This window comes from Colletes gigas, unplaced genomic scaffold, assembly GCF_013123115.1.
Source record: "Colletes gigas isolate AHSC1104 unplaced genomic scaffold, ASM1312311v1 Colletes_gigas_Sc00016, whole genome shotgun sequence".
In the NCBI taxonomy this organism is placed as follows: domain Eukaryota; kingdom Metazoa; phylum Arthropoda; class Insecta; order Hymenoptera; family Colletidae; genus Colletes; species Colletes gigas.
Genome location: NW_025106645.1, coordinates 2,269,075 through 2,285,587, shown reverse-complemented (window position 1 = coordinate 2,285,587; position 16,513 = coordinate 2,269,075). Strand labels below are relative to the sequence as shown.

General features: G+C 40.5%; 1 protein-coding gene across 4 annotated transcripts in view; it reads right to left on the bottom strand.

The window, feature by feature from the left end:
• Positions 1-1,701: 1,701 nt before the first annotated feature.
• The window catches only part of LOC122400092 (max-binding protein MNT-like), a 40,901-nt gene continuing 26,089 nt past the window's right edge, over positions 1,702-16,513 (bottom strand). For 3 of the 4 annotated variants that reach the window (XM_043401327.1, XM_043401328.1, XM_043401326.1), the window contains 6 exons: positions 12,536-12,704; positions 7,053-7,236; positions 6,399-6,667; positions 4,801-5,293; positions 4,185-4,343; positions 1,702-3,823 (listed from right to left, as the gene is read on the bottom strand). In XM_043401327.1, coding sequence (XP_043257262.1) covers positions 3,423-3,823; positions 4,185-4,343; positions 4,801-5,293; positions 6,399-6,667; positions 7,053-7,236; positions 12,536-12,704 — 1,675 coding nt within the window. In that variant the 3' untranslated portion in view covers positions 1,702-3,422. The remainder of the gene's footprint in view (positions 3,824-4,184; positions 4,344-4,800; positions 5,294-6,398; positions 6,668-7,052; positions 7,237-12,535; positions 12,705-16,513) is intronic. The other variant, XM_043401325.1, reaches the window with a different exon arrangement.

Here is a 16,513-nt window from a genome sequence, read left to right as displayed (position 1 = left end):
CGTCCAGTGAAATCCTACTGATTCAGTAGCGATATTATTCGAAATCTCTACTAATTTAGTAGTACTATCGTCGTCAAATTCGATCGTTCATCGTGCCTGACCGATCTTTTCGCGCGAAACCTATAACAGTTATAGCTATAGAAACGGTTTTTTTTTTAGCGAAACACGCATAACCGGGTCGAAGATAGTTTTTATACTTTTCGGTGCTCGAAGAATGAATTCCAATTGTCATTGCTATATCAAGGAAAGTTATATCTATTTAACTGGAATACATTCCCTGCCGAAAAAGAAATCAAATTGTGGGCTCGATACGCTGCAAATTACATCAAATTCGATGAAAAATATTTACCATATTAAATACATAGTATTTCTTTCTGAATATTTTCATCTCTAATATTCTTAGTTCCAGAGGAACGCGCTCTAGAATCGTCCAGAAACGCGACACGCTAATTACACCGAGCAGTATATTGTTAAATCTTCACCGGGCTCACGCGTTATAGCCGATGCTCGTCAGTTTTTTAAAACCAAGATTACTTTTTCAACAGCCCCGTAAGATACAGAATTCACAAATTTTTTAGACGCATTGTCCCTGAAAACGGCTTTGCTCTCAGCTAACCAATAACTTAATAAAACCTTTTAACAAATTTGTTGATCGACCTAAAGACACAGCGCCCACGCATATTACATGCTTACACATCAGCTGAACTGACTGACCAAGCCTTTGATTAAATAATTTAAAAAATAAAAAAAAAAAAACAAGATATATATATATGTATACATATATATATGTATACGTGTGTTTGTATACGCAGATACAATTAATAATAATACTAGTGTACAAATTGTGATATCTGAAAGAGACCGTTAACAGTCACATCCACACACGCACGCACGCACGCACTCACGCCTAACAAAAATGATTAGCGCTTTAACACTCGGCTCTACGTAATACCGGTATCAAAATCGTACCGATACGAAGTCCCATCCCGCCCATGACTTCGTTTTTTTTCGGATAATTGCAACGTTGACTGACAAACTGCTTCCAAAGTGGACAATTAATTTTGTTCAGAAGTCACGATAAGATAGGAAAACAGGGTAAACAAAGTTACCGTACCCGAAACGGACCACAATCAGAAATTAATAACGTTGAGAGGTTACAGAAGTACAGTGTCTAAAAAAATATTACAAATTTTTAATCGTGAGAGAGCTTGGTCTCGTACTTCCGTATTAAGTCTTGTTCCTTTGCAGAACTACTCGCGCGAACGCGAATCCTGAACGACGTGATGCAGAGGCGTTATATGATCAGTCGCGTAAAAAGCTTTTTCTGTTTTATAAGTAAATTTCGATCATGTTCCAAGTTGCACTCTATACGCCAATTGTCTCGTTAAAACTATTTAAGCCGAACAACCACCGTTAACGGTCTCGCATCGAGTATATCAAATGATGAAAGCGCGAAAAACTTCATGTTGCAGAATGAAACGTAAATTTTATTTTCACCTACGCGATAGAAAGCAATTCAAAATAGTACGGTAAAAACGATTACGCGTGTACAAGTAGTCTCTTTCCGGTTTCCTTCGATTGCAACGCGATAAGAAGTTTTTGCTCATTCTCCGTTCGTCCGAACGTTGGCGATTATTATGCGAAATAACGCGTTGCGTCCGTCGACTCGACGAGAGCCCGCGTGTTATGTACACAATGTTGTTTTCGTTTTTTCTTTTGTTTTTTTGGACAATGAACTACTACCTCGAAAACGTACCCGTAACGTTAATCGCGTGTGTGAGCGTTACTGAAATTAACCCGGTAAAAGGTATTCGAAAGCCAAGACGAACGTATATGATGCTCAATTAAGTTTGTAGAATAAATATAAGCGAATAAATACTTGAGCACGTTAATAAACATACACCGTGTGTGTTCCTTGGCGAGTGTTTTCGGCACGACGAAACTTCAATTTTATACGATCTAATTTTTCGAAAGTAAACATAGGCGTATGACAAAGTCCATCGATAATCGTTTCTCCACAGCCACTATTATGATAATTTAAAAAGCACAGGCATATATCATCATCCACCCGATTTCAAGATTTCGATCAATTTCAAAAACATATAAATCAATCTTATCGTACAAATTCTTTAATTTAACATCACTCTAAAAACAGTCGTTTTGTTTCTTTTTTTTTTTTCTTTTTTTTTGTAACCTTTGCCAAACTTCCCCAATTGCGACGAGGTACCGAAGAAATAGTAAATGAGCTTCATACTCTGCTGTCATGCAATTTAAAAATCGTGCAAACAAGATTATGCCACGAGTCGTGTTCTTGGTCTCGAATAGTTTTCAAAAGCTTGTATCAATTGAAATTTTGAATATACAGTAAGTCCTCCAGTCACGCGATCTCGAGTTACGCGAAAGAACATTACTGATTATGTTTCTCCTGACAATCGACAGTCTTTCTTTATTAACCGTTTGAGTGCTGAATAGATTTTGCACAAATTAGACTTGATCCCCTGATGCCGTTATTGCTATAGGTTTGATATTTTTTCGTCGCGGTTTTCGAAACGATCTCTGTGCACACAAACGGTTAAACGATAGTGAATATCGACGAATTTTCACTCGAAGAAAATTCACAGCAAGATGCCTATGTCTTTCGAACTTTTGAATTTTGATAAAGGGGGCACCGTACGCATCTGCTTAATTCGAGTTGACTTCTGAAAGGAAAATAACACAGGTAAATTTATTCTAGAGGAAGAAAGGTCGGTTCCGAATAAAAGGACGTTGTAAATATTGCTCAGCCACCCCCGCTTCCGCCTTCCATCGATTCGTATTTGTATACGCAATACATGGTATTTATAAAATTGGGCGCGGGAAGTTGTGGAACTAACCACGCAAGCGAAGAACTTACTGTACAATTAATCACGTACGAGTGTCTGATTGTCTGTTATTAAAACTGTTTTCGCTTGAGCTGCCTCGTTGCATCGCGTCCGTACTGTTTCCGTGTTCGATTACGCGCGGGTAAGTACTTGTTCGGAGTATTCAAGGTACCAGGCGCAATCGCGCAAGTTGAGCAACGACATTTCCAACACACTCTCAGTCGGTTTACTCTTTGGAAGAGCGTAAAAACATCGAATTTAAACACGAAGGAACGCAAGCTCAACGTTCAAAAATAGAAAACTTTCCTTCAACGTCGGCGACATCGTGACGGTCACGGTGGTCCTTCCGTCCGGGACATCTGCGATCGTGTCCCCATCGACGCGACCGTTCGACTTCACGTCATCGTGCCCAGTCGTCGGCCCGACGCGCGTCAATGGTGTCAAACAACAGCGAAACGTGGATCCAAACGTCGGTCTGCCGCGATCTTCGTCGCTCCATGCTTCGATGCACCGATACGACCTAGCCGTTTCTCAAACTAATTTCACTTTCCTTTGATTCTGTCAGACGGTCGAGTGCGTGGTCGAGGAAGGTTGCGTGCTGGAAGCCGCCGTCGACTGTGGCGCGGATGTTGACGGGGAACTGACGACGACCACCGGCTTCACCAGGGTCGTGGTATTGATATACTGAGCGTTCACGATTGGCATCTGCGCCACGGACTTCAGAATCGGGGTCGTGATCATCTTACCCGCGAGGCTGGAGGGCGCCAGAATGTGAGCGGTCACCTGATTCCCTTGCGAGACGACCGTCATAGGCGTGACGATAGGCGTCAAACCGGACAGAGGCGTGTGTGGACCGACTATGTGAGCTATACCTTCTGTGGACGGAGCGTTCTGCATCACGGTCGAGCCAGGTTTGCCCGTTGCAGTCTGGAGCGACACACCTGCGTGGCTTAGCGTCAAGCCTGTAACAAATTAATTGCACGGTTACACGAATCGCCTTGTACGCTCAGAATAAGCACGATAGTTACATGCTATCTGTCAATCATTTTCAAAGCGACACCGCGCACGGTTGCACGAACCGCTCTGCAAATGAATTGTTTACTTTGGCATCGACTCATTACTAAATCGCAATTGTGCGACCTGGCCTTGGTATTTGATGCGCTCTAAGAGTATACCATGCGAACAGACACAATTTTTAAAACTTTAAGAGTTCATGCTCGGTCAGAGAACTTATAGTCGTTTAAGTATTTAAGCGTTGAGACTTTAAGTAGTATAGAGAGTTGACGCCTTTACGATCACTGAAACAGAGAAAGTGAACCGTACCATTTGCCGGAAGTATGTTCAATTCAGCGCCACCCGGAAGTCTAGTCAGCTCCGATCCATTTCCGCCGACCAGTGTCACACCGCCGACCATTTTATGCGTGGTCTGCGTGTCACCCGCTCTTATCCTCGTTTGAGCGTCTGTAACACAATTCAGAATCGCTATATCAACAGTGTTACCGCGTTTTAGAATAGAATTACTACGAGGCAATTGTCTAGATGACCCATGGGCAAATGTTACTTCCATTTAGAATCTTATCAAGTACACGTCTTTACTAATCTTAACAGTATTTACGTAAACAAGATGCTCGAAAAGCGAAGTTACATCGTCAAACGAATAATCTTCACCGCGATATTCGACATTTACTAATACCGGTTGTTTATATCTTCGCTTATGAACGAGCCAGGGATCGTTCCAGTTTCTAGAATGACCCATGAGGGTTCGATACTCGCGCAACGGTCGATCCCATCGCTAATGAACGCCGTTCGTGAAAACGGCGATGGCCCCACGATCGAGTTAAGGATTATCCGTACGTTCGAGGTAAGAATTGCTCATGTTGAGAGGATTAACGGGAAACTAGTCATAATTGCGTTTCGCACGACATCGGAAGCTACTCACTCGACACGTTCAGTGCAGGAGAATGCGCTGCGAGAACTAACGGCCTTCCCTCGTTCGCCGAGTGCACAAATGTAACTGGCCTGACGTCACTGGCCGACGACTGCACGGCTAGGGCCAACGGCCTATCGTTGTTGGACAGATTAGAATGCACGAACGTTACCCTGTTGTCGTTGGCCGTGGACGAGTGAACGACCAGCGCCACGGGCCTTGGCTCACTTCCAGTGTTCGATTGCACAGCGATCAGTGGCCTCGATTGATCCGAAGAATTTTGCACGGCTAACGTTAACGGTCTAGACTCGTTGTTCCCGGTGGTGTGAGTGACCAGAAGCTGCCTCGTGTCGCCAGGTATCACCCTCAAGCTTGGCCCGATGTGCTGAAGGGTGGGGACGATCGTCGCCAAACCTTGATTCGTGTTCAACATCTGAGCACTTATGGGCAGGTGCAGTTGATGCTGTTGCTGCACCATACCGGTCGACGACGTGTTAACTTTCTCCTACAACAAAAAAACAACGTATCTATAATTTCGCGAATGCGAACTTTGATCCTATCGCCCGTAACCGTTACTTTAATAGTATGCAATTTATGGACGCGAACACAATTTACAGTGACATTTGCCCAACTCGACGTACGCTTAGTTTTTAAACATTGCAACGTGTAAGTAACTAAAAGGTACCGAACAAATATTCAGAATTAAATTTTTAAAAATGATGGTAAAGTAAAAAATAATTTCTGTACTGAATCATTTACCACGAGAGTTATGCTCGTCAATTATGAAACGCCTCGGATATTGCATTAATTGATGAAATGACCTTGCCCGACCTTGACTCGTTTTTATCTTTATCGGCGCTACGAGGTCGCGTAAACCAAAATACACAAATATAATCGCGATCGCCAAGCGTCTGAAACGCACTCATCCATGAAAAAATTATAACCTGATAACGATTATAGCTTCGATATTCGCGCGATCGGATTAAAAATAAAAATCCAAAATTCTTTCATGGAACGTATGCTAAACATACACAGAATACAATGCACTTAAAATTAATGTTATTAAATTATCTCATAAAACATATTCTGCATACATTTTGCACACGTTTTCTCTATTAATATGCGACACAAATGCATAAAATCCGCAGTCCATTAGCGTTATAAAAAAAATACTATTGCGTAAACGACGAGTCGGAGGAATTAAATCTTTTTCCATATTCCATTTACGACAAAAAAAAACTCGTTGTCAGATAACGATAGAAATATGTACGCACGCGCATACACTGTTTATACAAGTTCATATATAAACAGTGACTTTAAAGTGTGTATTTTCTCTCGCACCGTTTCACACACAAACGCTAGAGACTCGCGTTGTGCCCAACGGGCTGTTCGGTGCTTTAACGATTTCGAGGTCCCCCCTTTCAGCGAGAAAAAGGGCGATGCGCGAACGTAGCTGAACCCGAGATTCGAACTCGGAACCTTTGGATTACGAGAAGGATAGCCAACCGACCGAGCTAATCCGACCGTCCGCAGATTCCCTTTATCTGCTACTAATACGGAAAACACTGTGCCCGTCGACTCCCTCGTCTATCTTTCGTGTTTCGATTTACCTGTGCCGGAGTAGGAATGCTAGGCGTGGGCGTTCCAGGGCTTGAACTTGCAGGTGGACTTTCCCTAGAACTTTGCGCGAGGTTCAGACCCTGCGTTTGACAAACAACAGCCGCGGTCGCAACTTGATTATGAATATTGGAAGTCGTGCTGGTGGTTTGAAGTGTTTGTGGTGAACTGGCTGTGGCCGCGCTACTCAGACTACTGGTACTACTGTACCTCGTGCCTCCTCGAGCGAGCCCAGTCACGTCTACTTCCATACTTTCTGAAACTTAAATGCAAACGATTTCGTTAACACGCCGTTCGAACGGCTCATCTATCATTTAAGGTGCTATTCGTTATTAAAATTGTCACAAGCCGATGTTTTTTACAAAAGATAAACCAACTTTAAAATGCTGCCAATGTTTAATTTTTCAATATTTTTGCACAATTTTTATATCTGCTATAGCCACATCCGAACAAAATGGTTTCTAGTTTGTTCGTTTTTCAGATAAGCGGAACAGTCGGAATCGTGGCAACCGTGAAGGTATGCTCAACAAAAGGGGATCCATTTAAAAATAACTATATCTTTGATAATATTAAATATTTTAAACATAAGTTAAGAACATGCATGTTTTTTTTTACTATCTAAGTTTGCATTTAATTGTGAAACTTACCACTTTTCGTAGCTATTGCATCGACAGCAGAATTCTGTTCCGGCAAAAGAGTATTAAAATCAATGTGATCCCAGGTAGCCGCGAGCTCTTTTTTCAAAGCTAATAATTTCTGATGAGCGGCGATCTTTTCCCTCGCGAGCCTTTCCATTTCGTGCTCGTAGTCCCGTTCCTTCCTCCTCAACGTCTGCAACAAAGTTATCGCAACGATGAAGAAATGCCATACGAAACTATCCTAACGTCGATAATTTTCGATGGGAACGTTCGCGGGTCTCGTGGTATACTCGCTGGCCTAGAAAAATTAATTATATTCCGATTCGAAGAGCGCAAAATGCAAAACTAAATTCTACCTTTAGCATTTCATAAATTTCAGTCATTTGAAATAACGCCTGAACGAGGAAATGGTAGAGAAAATATTTAAAAAATATATAATTCTGTGTAGATATTTACAAATTATAGTCTAAGTCAAAATCACCTAAAAAGTTGGAATTTTATTTAGACAGAAACAGCAGAATAATAATAAAATCATAACAAAGAATTTTTTCTGTACGGTGACTTTGTTAACCCACTGTATATGTTAAGTGTTTTTTTTTAGAAGTGTCCTGTCGCGCGCGTAAGAAAAGCGAGTGAAAGCCGATGAAAATGTTTTCACTTCACTTTCGAGAATACCTTCTCGCGAACGTCACATGATACTCCTGCAGATTCAGGACACCTCTCCCTCGAAATACGATAAGCCTTGTATTTGACGTCACGTGGTGGAACATACGCGAAGGAACGTGCACGTGACAACGAACACCAACAGTTAACAATACACACGCTTTCAAAGAAGTCGACGAGAAGAGGATAAAAATATGCAAGGACGAAATTCTTAATGCGTCCAGTTCGAATCTGAACCAGCGCGCGTCGCGGTTCGTCTTCGCTCGGACCGTTCTAGGTATTCGAAAAGACACGCAAATCGAAGATTCTATAATTAAATTTGGATATTTAAACTTATGGGAACTCATAAATATTGGTATCGTAACGTATGGGCATGAATATATATCCCAATTAAAAGAAAAACAGAATGGCTAAATTGCATTTTAGTTCTGATATCTGGCAGATAAATAATTCAACGAGTTTCAGCCCTGCTCCGAATGCATTGTACACAAGAGTATGCGAAAACAATAACTCGTACGTGTCGCGTACGACGGTCAGAAAGCTTGTCTTTTCTTCAAAACGCGATAAGCGGCCCCGTGTGACATCAGCAAAAATATTTCGCGAAGGAACGCATGCGACAGCGAGTGTTAGTGCTACCGGCGCGCGCTGATATAGTGCACGTGGTAGAGCTGCTATAGAGGGTGGGGAGTGGGGGAAAGGGGAGAGTCAAAGGAGAAAGGAGAGCAACGCGACCGCGCGCGAAGAAGAACGCCAGGCGGACGGAAAAGAGATGACCGAGATAGCCACTTGCGCACACAAAGATAAACAGAGCCGAGTAAGAGACAGTGTTTCTTCCCTTGGAGGAACAAAGAGCACGGTGTAAAGAAAATGGAGGGAACGGCACGGGAAGAGACGAGGATAGCGGCGGCTAGAGTAACACAACACAAGAAACAAGGAGGGGGCGAGCGAAAGGAGGGGAGTATGTATCGCGAAGAAGGACGGAGATACAGAAACAGAAATAGACGGACACGCGAGGGCCGCGAAGGTTAAACAGAGAAGGAGAATGTGGAGGGGGATCGGAGCGGAAGGAGAAGGAAGATCGTTGCATGAATAAGCGCACGCGCGACTCACAAGCACGTGGTCAAACTGCCTCCAACAGGATTCGTAACACAGTATCGCGTTCGAATATACGTAAATAGCTTACACGCTCATTTCTTTCTACCTTTTATGCCACTATCTGCCCTGGCACTTATGCCACTATCGTTGGCTTCGACTCATAGATGAGCAAATGTAATAAATAGAAGACAAAGTAAATTTCAGATGCAGAAGGGTGTTCTACGAAGCTGGACTTAACATTTTTGAACATCGTTTTATACACCACTATACGCTATTCATTAACCGTGCTCCGACTTCGTTAATGGAGCACTCTGTAATTACGGCACTTAAGCTTTAATTAATTACATTGCACTTCAATCTCTATCCATGCATATATAAACATACGTTTAGCTATGTCTATTGGTTTTTTTTAGCAGGCGGCACGAAACAAGCAAGCTTTAACGACAAAAATATAATATTAATAAGTAAGATAATACTATTCGATATCCACGGAGGTTCTACTAATCTCCAAAATAATACAGTAGCTTACTCAACGATCTCGAAAGTCTGGCAGCTATTCGCGAAGTTATTATTGCGTCGGTAATCGTGCGGTATATTTGCATGTCGCGGAGTTCCACGCAGAATTTTAGATTATCCACAGCCCGAAGACGACTCCGAATCAATCCCAAAATTCAAAAATATTTGATCAAATAAATCGTCGAATAAATCGTATAAAAAATTAAAATCTTAATATAGCCCATTCAAACTTAAGACTCGAATCTAATAGAAAAATTAAATTGGCAAAGGAGTATAATGCTTCTCCAACCTTATATAATATACATCGATAATATAATATTATGTGAAAATACTGCAAAAATTCAGTATCAAATATTAAGTCAGCAAGAACTTGACGAAGAAAATTTGTATTAACCAAAATAATAATATGTTTCGTAGAATAATTTTTATTTTACATTTTTGCGTCCCATCTCGGATATCGAATGAAATATTATTTACGATTAATGATTTATCCCGTGACTCAACGTATTCGGAAAAATCCTCCAAAGCTTACGATCGTTATTGTAATTGCGTTTGACCGCAACCGGTGCGGAAAGTCGTCTGGCAATTTCGACATGTTTGAAGAGCAGCGTCGCTTCTCGTACCTTACGAAGTCGCCAACAATGGCGCCGAACGATAAAAGTTCGGATAGCAGCGTGTGCTGTACGTGCCATGCGGCGTGACACCGATGGCCGCACGGTCACGTGGAACCAATATAGGTACAGATTCTATACGGAGAACCGGCGTGCACGCATTCGCGCGTACCGCGAACAGAGACGAAAGACACGAAAGCCAGCGATAGCCGGACGAGGACAACGAGAACGTCTTGGCGTGGTGGGGAAGAAAAGGATGACCCGGAGCGAGACGGACGATCGTGGAAAGAGAGGGGAAATTTACGTGTACAATCGCTGGCCAGAGACAGAGAGAGAGAGAGAGAGAGAGAGAGGGAGGCAACAGAGGCGAAGGAAGGGAAAGTAAATGAATCGGAGAGGAGTGGAGGAATTGCAGAGATGGAACGTATCCAGACAGAAAATACGGTGATACGCAACAGACGAGGGGAGGTGAGGGGTAGCATCGTGCGAAGCATAGACAAAGAGCGAAAGTTGAATGACAAAAGAGAGGAACGATAGAAGATAAGCCGGACGAGACACGGACGATAAACAAGGAAGGGACGATATTGAGGAGAGAGGGAAACAACGTGCGACGAGAAATAAGCCGGTGCAGCAGACGGAATAACGGAGAGACGCGATAAGTGGTCGCCGCGTAGAAAAGAGAAGAAACATGGAAAAACAATTTCCTCGGGGGGGGAGAAAAGGTTGAATGATACACCGACGGAGCACGCGGTGAAATGAGAAACAATGATGAGTGGGAAAGGTGGAAAAGAAATACGACTGTTCGGTTTCCGTGGGTACGTTTGGGACCCCGACGTAACGTATGCCGCGCGCGTATTAGAAAGAAACAAATCGAAAAGCGAAGAACGAACAAAAGGGTGGAGAAAGAGATGGAGAAAGTAAACGAACCGAGGGGGGGATGAAAGAGAACGAGCGGAGGGGGAAAGGGAAAGGGTACGGAAGAGGGGAAGAGGCCAAAGACTGGTGGGAGGGTTGAAGTTGAATCACGAAAGAAGGAAAAGGAGGAGGTGTGGTCGACCTTCGCGGGGAGGCGCAATCTTCTGGTCGTACCACGTGAAGTTAATGTCCGTTTCGTAACTCGTCCAAAATTGAACCGAAATAAACGGACGACGGTCGAACCGGAATATATTAAACCGGATTTTGTTGTATTTTCGTACAATGGAAGATAGAAAAACCATTCGCCATTCTATAGTACTATGGCATCTGTATGGCAAATATTAAGATAAAAAAAAAACAGATTAGTTTTCTAAGCTACATAGCAACGTGTTTTCTGTTAATTACTATATGTTAGGTTTATAACATAAAATTTACAACCATGTTGATATACGAATAAACCAATAAAAATAATGTTAAAAATGACTACATTTAACCGATTTAGAAGTTTATTTATTTCGTTTCATTAAGTTTTAATTGTGATCTCTCGTTGACAACGTTGTCTGGTTACATCACGTGCCGATATGTAATTCGCGAGGCGCAGTATACGAACCAAACCGATTAACAGAACGAAGATTAATTGATCAGCACTTATTTGTCGTACATAGTGTTATTACCATGTAAGTACAAACATCGTCGCTTTCGGTTTATTAATTTCGATTACATTTCAAAGGTCGAGTCCCCGATATCGCGAGACACATTATACGTCAAATCGTCGGAGTGCATCGACCTTGAGTCGAATATGCAACTCGCTAAGACCGGGAATTCGAAATTCAAGTGCCACGCGATACCACAACATCGAATTGCTTTATGCTTAATTAACGTTTTACTTACTTTCGAGGAAAAATTTGTTATTGCCGCGGTTGAGCGCAGCAGGTACGCGAAGGCAGGGGCATTATAATAAATCGCCTTCGAGTGTAGTTAAATGCGTATACACGCATGCCAGAGATACGGGATACGAAAAAGAAAAAGGAAGAAAAAGGCAAGAAGAGTATGCGTGTAGCGTGGAACGAAATCGAGCTTGGAGGCCGTTGATAAGATATAGACGACATAACTATTGCAACCGCAGGCGCAAATATCGACCAGAAAAAGAAAAATTTACGTGAACGTTCAAGGGTGATGGTGAAAAAATCCAAACCAAGCAGACTGTAATCGCTGTTGACTGTTATTTCGCGCTCCAGAAGTCGTGTTGAAATCAACGATAAGTCTGGAGGACCGAGCTATGACTCAATTTGCTATACAGGGCGATTTTAGAAACTGGGACAAGCTGTTTTCTAAGATAAGAAACATTATAAGTAGCATCAAATATAAAGTATATTTATATTATTTATAAAATTCATTTAACGTTTGCTCAAATAGATTGCATAAGTTTTAAACACATTGTACACAACGAAAATACTTTTATACCTAACCTAACCCGGTTATTTCCTTCTTTCAAGATTTTTTTTTAAAGACGAGTTGTATTCGTAGTCTTTCATAATAATGAAATATCTCTAATTTTTATGTTGTATACTAATGATATAAATAATGTTTCACTTGAAGAGTGAAAATAACTTTTGGATATATGATAAGCTCGAGTATAGAATATTGTTTAGTCGATTAAAGCAACAAGGATGATAATGTTAGTTTGCATACCTGTATATGCCTGTTCGCGGCGTGTAGAATGGAAAGGTTCGAAGACTTTTTCTCATCCTGCGACGGTAGCTGCCTCTTTAGTAGCTCAAAGCATTCCTTCAAGTGCGCCCTTCGATTTTTCTCCAATTTATTGTGCACTTCTCTAGTGCCGGATCGAATTGTGCACGGTCTAGAATAGAGAAAGGAAAATATGTAGATACTTGACACTTCGCGGTTCCACTTTGGATCTAGAGTGACAGGAAGCTAATTCTATCAACTCGAACTTGATCGCACAAACGATATTTAACCTCAGAATAAAACTGTAGTTATTTATCTAGACGATGAAACGACACTTAATTCACAGGAAAATATGAACAAATTCGTATAATAAATTTACCATTTCGAGCCAGTTCGAGCTAAATTAAATACTTTTTGTACATTTAACACATATCATCCGTGACTTTAAAGTATAACTATTATACAATTTCCTGCATCAGGTACAGTTGAAAGTCTGTGTTTCATAAAATTTACTTTTTAACTTATATCACATTATTTGTATTTATCGATGATCCTATCGTGTAATTTTTTCGAAAGCCAGATTTAATTTGGAGTATGGAAGGTTTCCAAAATGTTGACGATTGTAGACACACACACACACGCACACAAAACACCTCACACTGGAATAATTTTTGTTTGTAACGCATTTTCAAAGCGACTGGCGCAAAATGCTGGAACGAGACGCTCTGCAAATGCGTGTGTTTCTTTTGCATCGTTCGTTTACAAAATCGCAACTGTACGATCTGATCACGATACACGATGCATATTGAATTTTCCGTGATCGAAGAATCTTCGGCAGAGATCGGTAGAAAATTAACAAATAACATTTATGATTTTTTAATCGTTGGCTGCCATAATATCGAGCCCTGATATTTGCAAACTTTTAAATAACTTTAACGGGTGACTATGGTCACTGTAAGTATCAAATGGGTTAACCCTCCAGGTAGTCGATACCGGGTCACCGTTGACCCGTCATCGCCAACTCAATCTGGGAAAAATTTTAATGGGGGATTCTAGAGGCCAAAATAAGACGAAAATCAAGAATACCAATTTGTTGATGGAGGCTTCGTTAAAAAGTTATTAACAATTAAATTCAGAAATTTCAAATCGTTCTGGAAAAATTATTTTCGGTTGCGAGGGTCAATTACAATCATTTTTGGTGAATAGACATACCTCCGAAATCCTAACCATTTTCTAGAAAAAAATTCGAGAATGTGTGAAATTTTTCGACGGAAAAAAAAAATTCCAAATCGTTCTGGAAAAATTATTTTCGGTTGCGGGGGCTAATTACAATCATTTTTTGTGAATAGACATACCTCCGAAATCATACCCATTTTCTAGAAAAAAATTCGAGAAGGTGTGAAATTTTTCGACGGAAAAAAAAATTTCAAATCGTTCTGGAAAAATTATTTTCGGTTGCGAGGGTCAATTACAATCATTTTTGGTGAATAGACATACCTCCGAAATCCTACCCATTTTCTAGAAAAAAATTCGAGAAGGTGTGAAATTTTTCGACGGAAAAAAAAATTTCAAATCGTTCTGGAAAAATTATTTTCGGTTACGGGGGTCAATTACAATCATTTTTGGTGAATAGACATACCTCCGAACTCCTGCGCATTTTCGAGAAAAAAATTCAGTACAGACGGAACTTGAAACGTTAATAACTTTTTAACGAAACCTCCATCAACAAATTGATATTCTTAATTTTCGTCTTATTTTGGCCTCTAGAATCCCCCATTAAAATTTTTCCCAGGGATGGGCGAACACCCTGTATGTAAAGAACATGCAATAAAACATAACAAAGTTGTATATACATGTTCAATTTTACATTTTTTAAATAAACTCTCCTCTTCATATTATAAATTATTAAATAAATCCCTGTACCAAAAAGTTGGGTGCAAAATTCATTAATGGGTCAAAAGTGACCTGGTGACGGCTATTGAGGGTTAAACAAATGTTGAGGAAATTCATAGACACGGGAAATGGACGTGACAGTCAACGCGTTAATTTGCAAACAATTGAATTTTGAGCGAAAAATCTGTATCGACTGTAAGTTTGACGTGAAAACGGACCTTTAGTCCTACGCGACGATCATGCGACCGCGTCACTAGGCGTCTCGGTCTCACGGTAACGCGACGCGGTAAGCAACGCACCGTGCACGTGCCATTCACCCTGGACACGTGCACCGCGTGAATGGGTAGCAGCAGACTCTGCCTCGTCGACGCTGCTGCCTGTGCAACGAGAAAAGAGAAAACAGAGAAGACGGTTGGAGAGAAAGAGAGAGAGAGAGGGAGAGAGAAAAAGAGAGTACGAAGCAACAGGCTGACATATCGGCAGCGAGAGAAAGACGGAGACTCCGGGGGGACAGAAAAGGAGAAACGGCGAAGGAGAGAAACATAGAAGGAGATCGGTAGAAAAGCACAGAATAGAAACGAACGAACGTTGAAACGCATTTGTGGGGGATAGAGAATGAAAAAGATAATGCAAAACGGGAACTTCCCGTTGACGATTCCGTCTCCCAAGAAGTAATAAACGTGCGACGATAGTTAATAAAAATGAATACGTTATAAGTTTATTGCTTGTCGAGCGTCTCGTGGTTACGATCGTATAATTGTTATAATTGCGTATATTATAATTATGATTACTTAATATGGTACTCTTGTTGGTCGTTGGGAAAGTATACATAGCCGCGATATACGAATTTTTGTATCAAGTCTCTGATTAATGCGTATCGTTAGGCCTAACTTGCAACGAGTCTACTAATGTCGTTACACAAATTTTTTTCACCAATATACGCTACTCAAAATAATTAGAGGATCGGCTGTTCGAATTATTATTCCTAATCTCTTGACTGGAGCCTTCGAATTATGCATAATCGCGATCCATTAATTGTTTTGAATAGTACGTTATTATTTTAATCGTTATAGATATATTGAAAAAACGCAAAACATAAATGAAAACTTGTAAAAAAAAATTAAGTAAAATATCAGGATTTGTTTAAGGAAGGGTGACGTGGGTACCATATTTAACAGATGTTAATGGCTGACGACAAAACTGAAACTGAACTAACGTGATTACCATTTAATGCTCGTTTCGGTCAAGGCAAAAGGTTTTGGCCGTTCAGGGTCACTTTCCCCACTACAAATCCTGTTAGACACAATTCACGCTTTCACACACGCACGCCCTGTGTTTTTGTTCTTTTTAGATGCGTGTAAAAACAATTACAATGTATTTGTTTTTTCCATAATTGAATCTTACTTACTATATGTAATCTAGGAGATTTTGGAAACTGACATTTCATCGCATCTTCCGAGTATAAATTAAAATTGTTTACATGGTGTATTTTATTCGTATTGTGTTATTTCACTTCTAGAAAGGTGAAAACAGTTACTCCAAAAACGATTTACTCCGTAATGAAGTATGATGATACAAATCGATTCAAGATATTTCTTACCATATTATTCGATAGACATGTTTCTCAATATCAAAAGATTTATCAGTCCAACTATGTAAAATTTTTAAGTAAAATCAATACAGTTTTGTCCCAACTGTATAATATTTAATATTTCCTGGCCTTTTTATTTTTAATCTTAGTCGTAATCTTATAGATATAAGTGTTACGCGCTATAAAAGTTACGGTTAAAGTATAATTAATGTCAATCAACGATATATAATATGGTAATAGGTATTAACCCTTTCGGTTTTATAGCCATTTATATCAATTCCCATAAGCATTTGGGGAATACAATTAATAAAAAAAAAATGTAACTACGTTTTAGCGCCGAAAGGGTTAAATTAACGTACTTTAAACCCTTCTAAGATCCTCGTGAAATAAACGAACATCTTCCAAAAAACACAATAGATAAATATAAATTGTATTTAAAAACATAGCATAGAATCAAATGTATTCTTATTTCGCTTACCTCGGCTATAATAATTTTA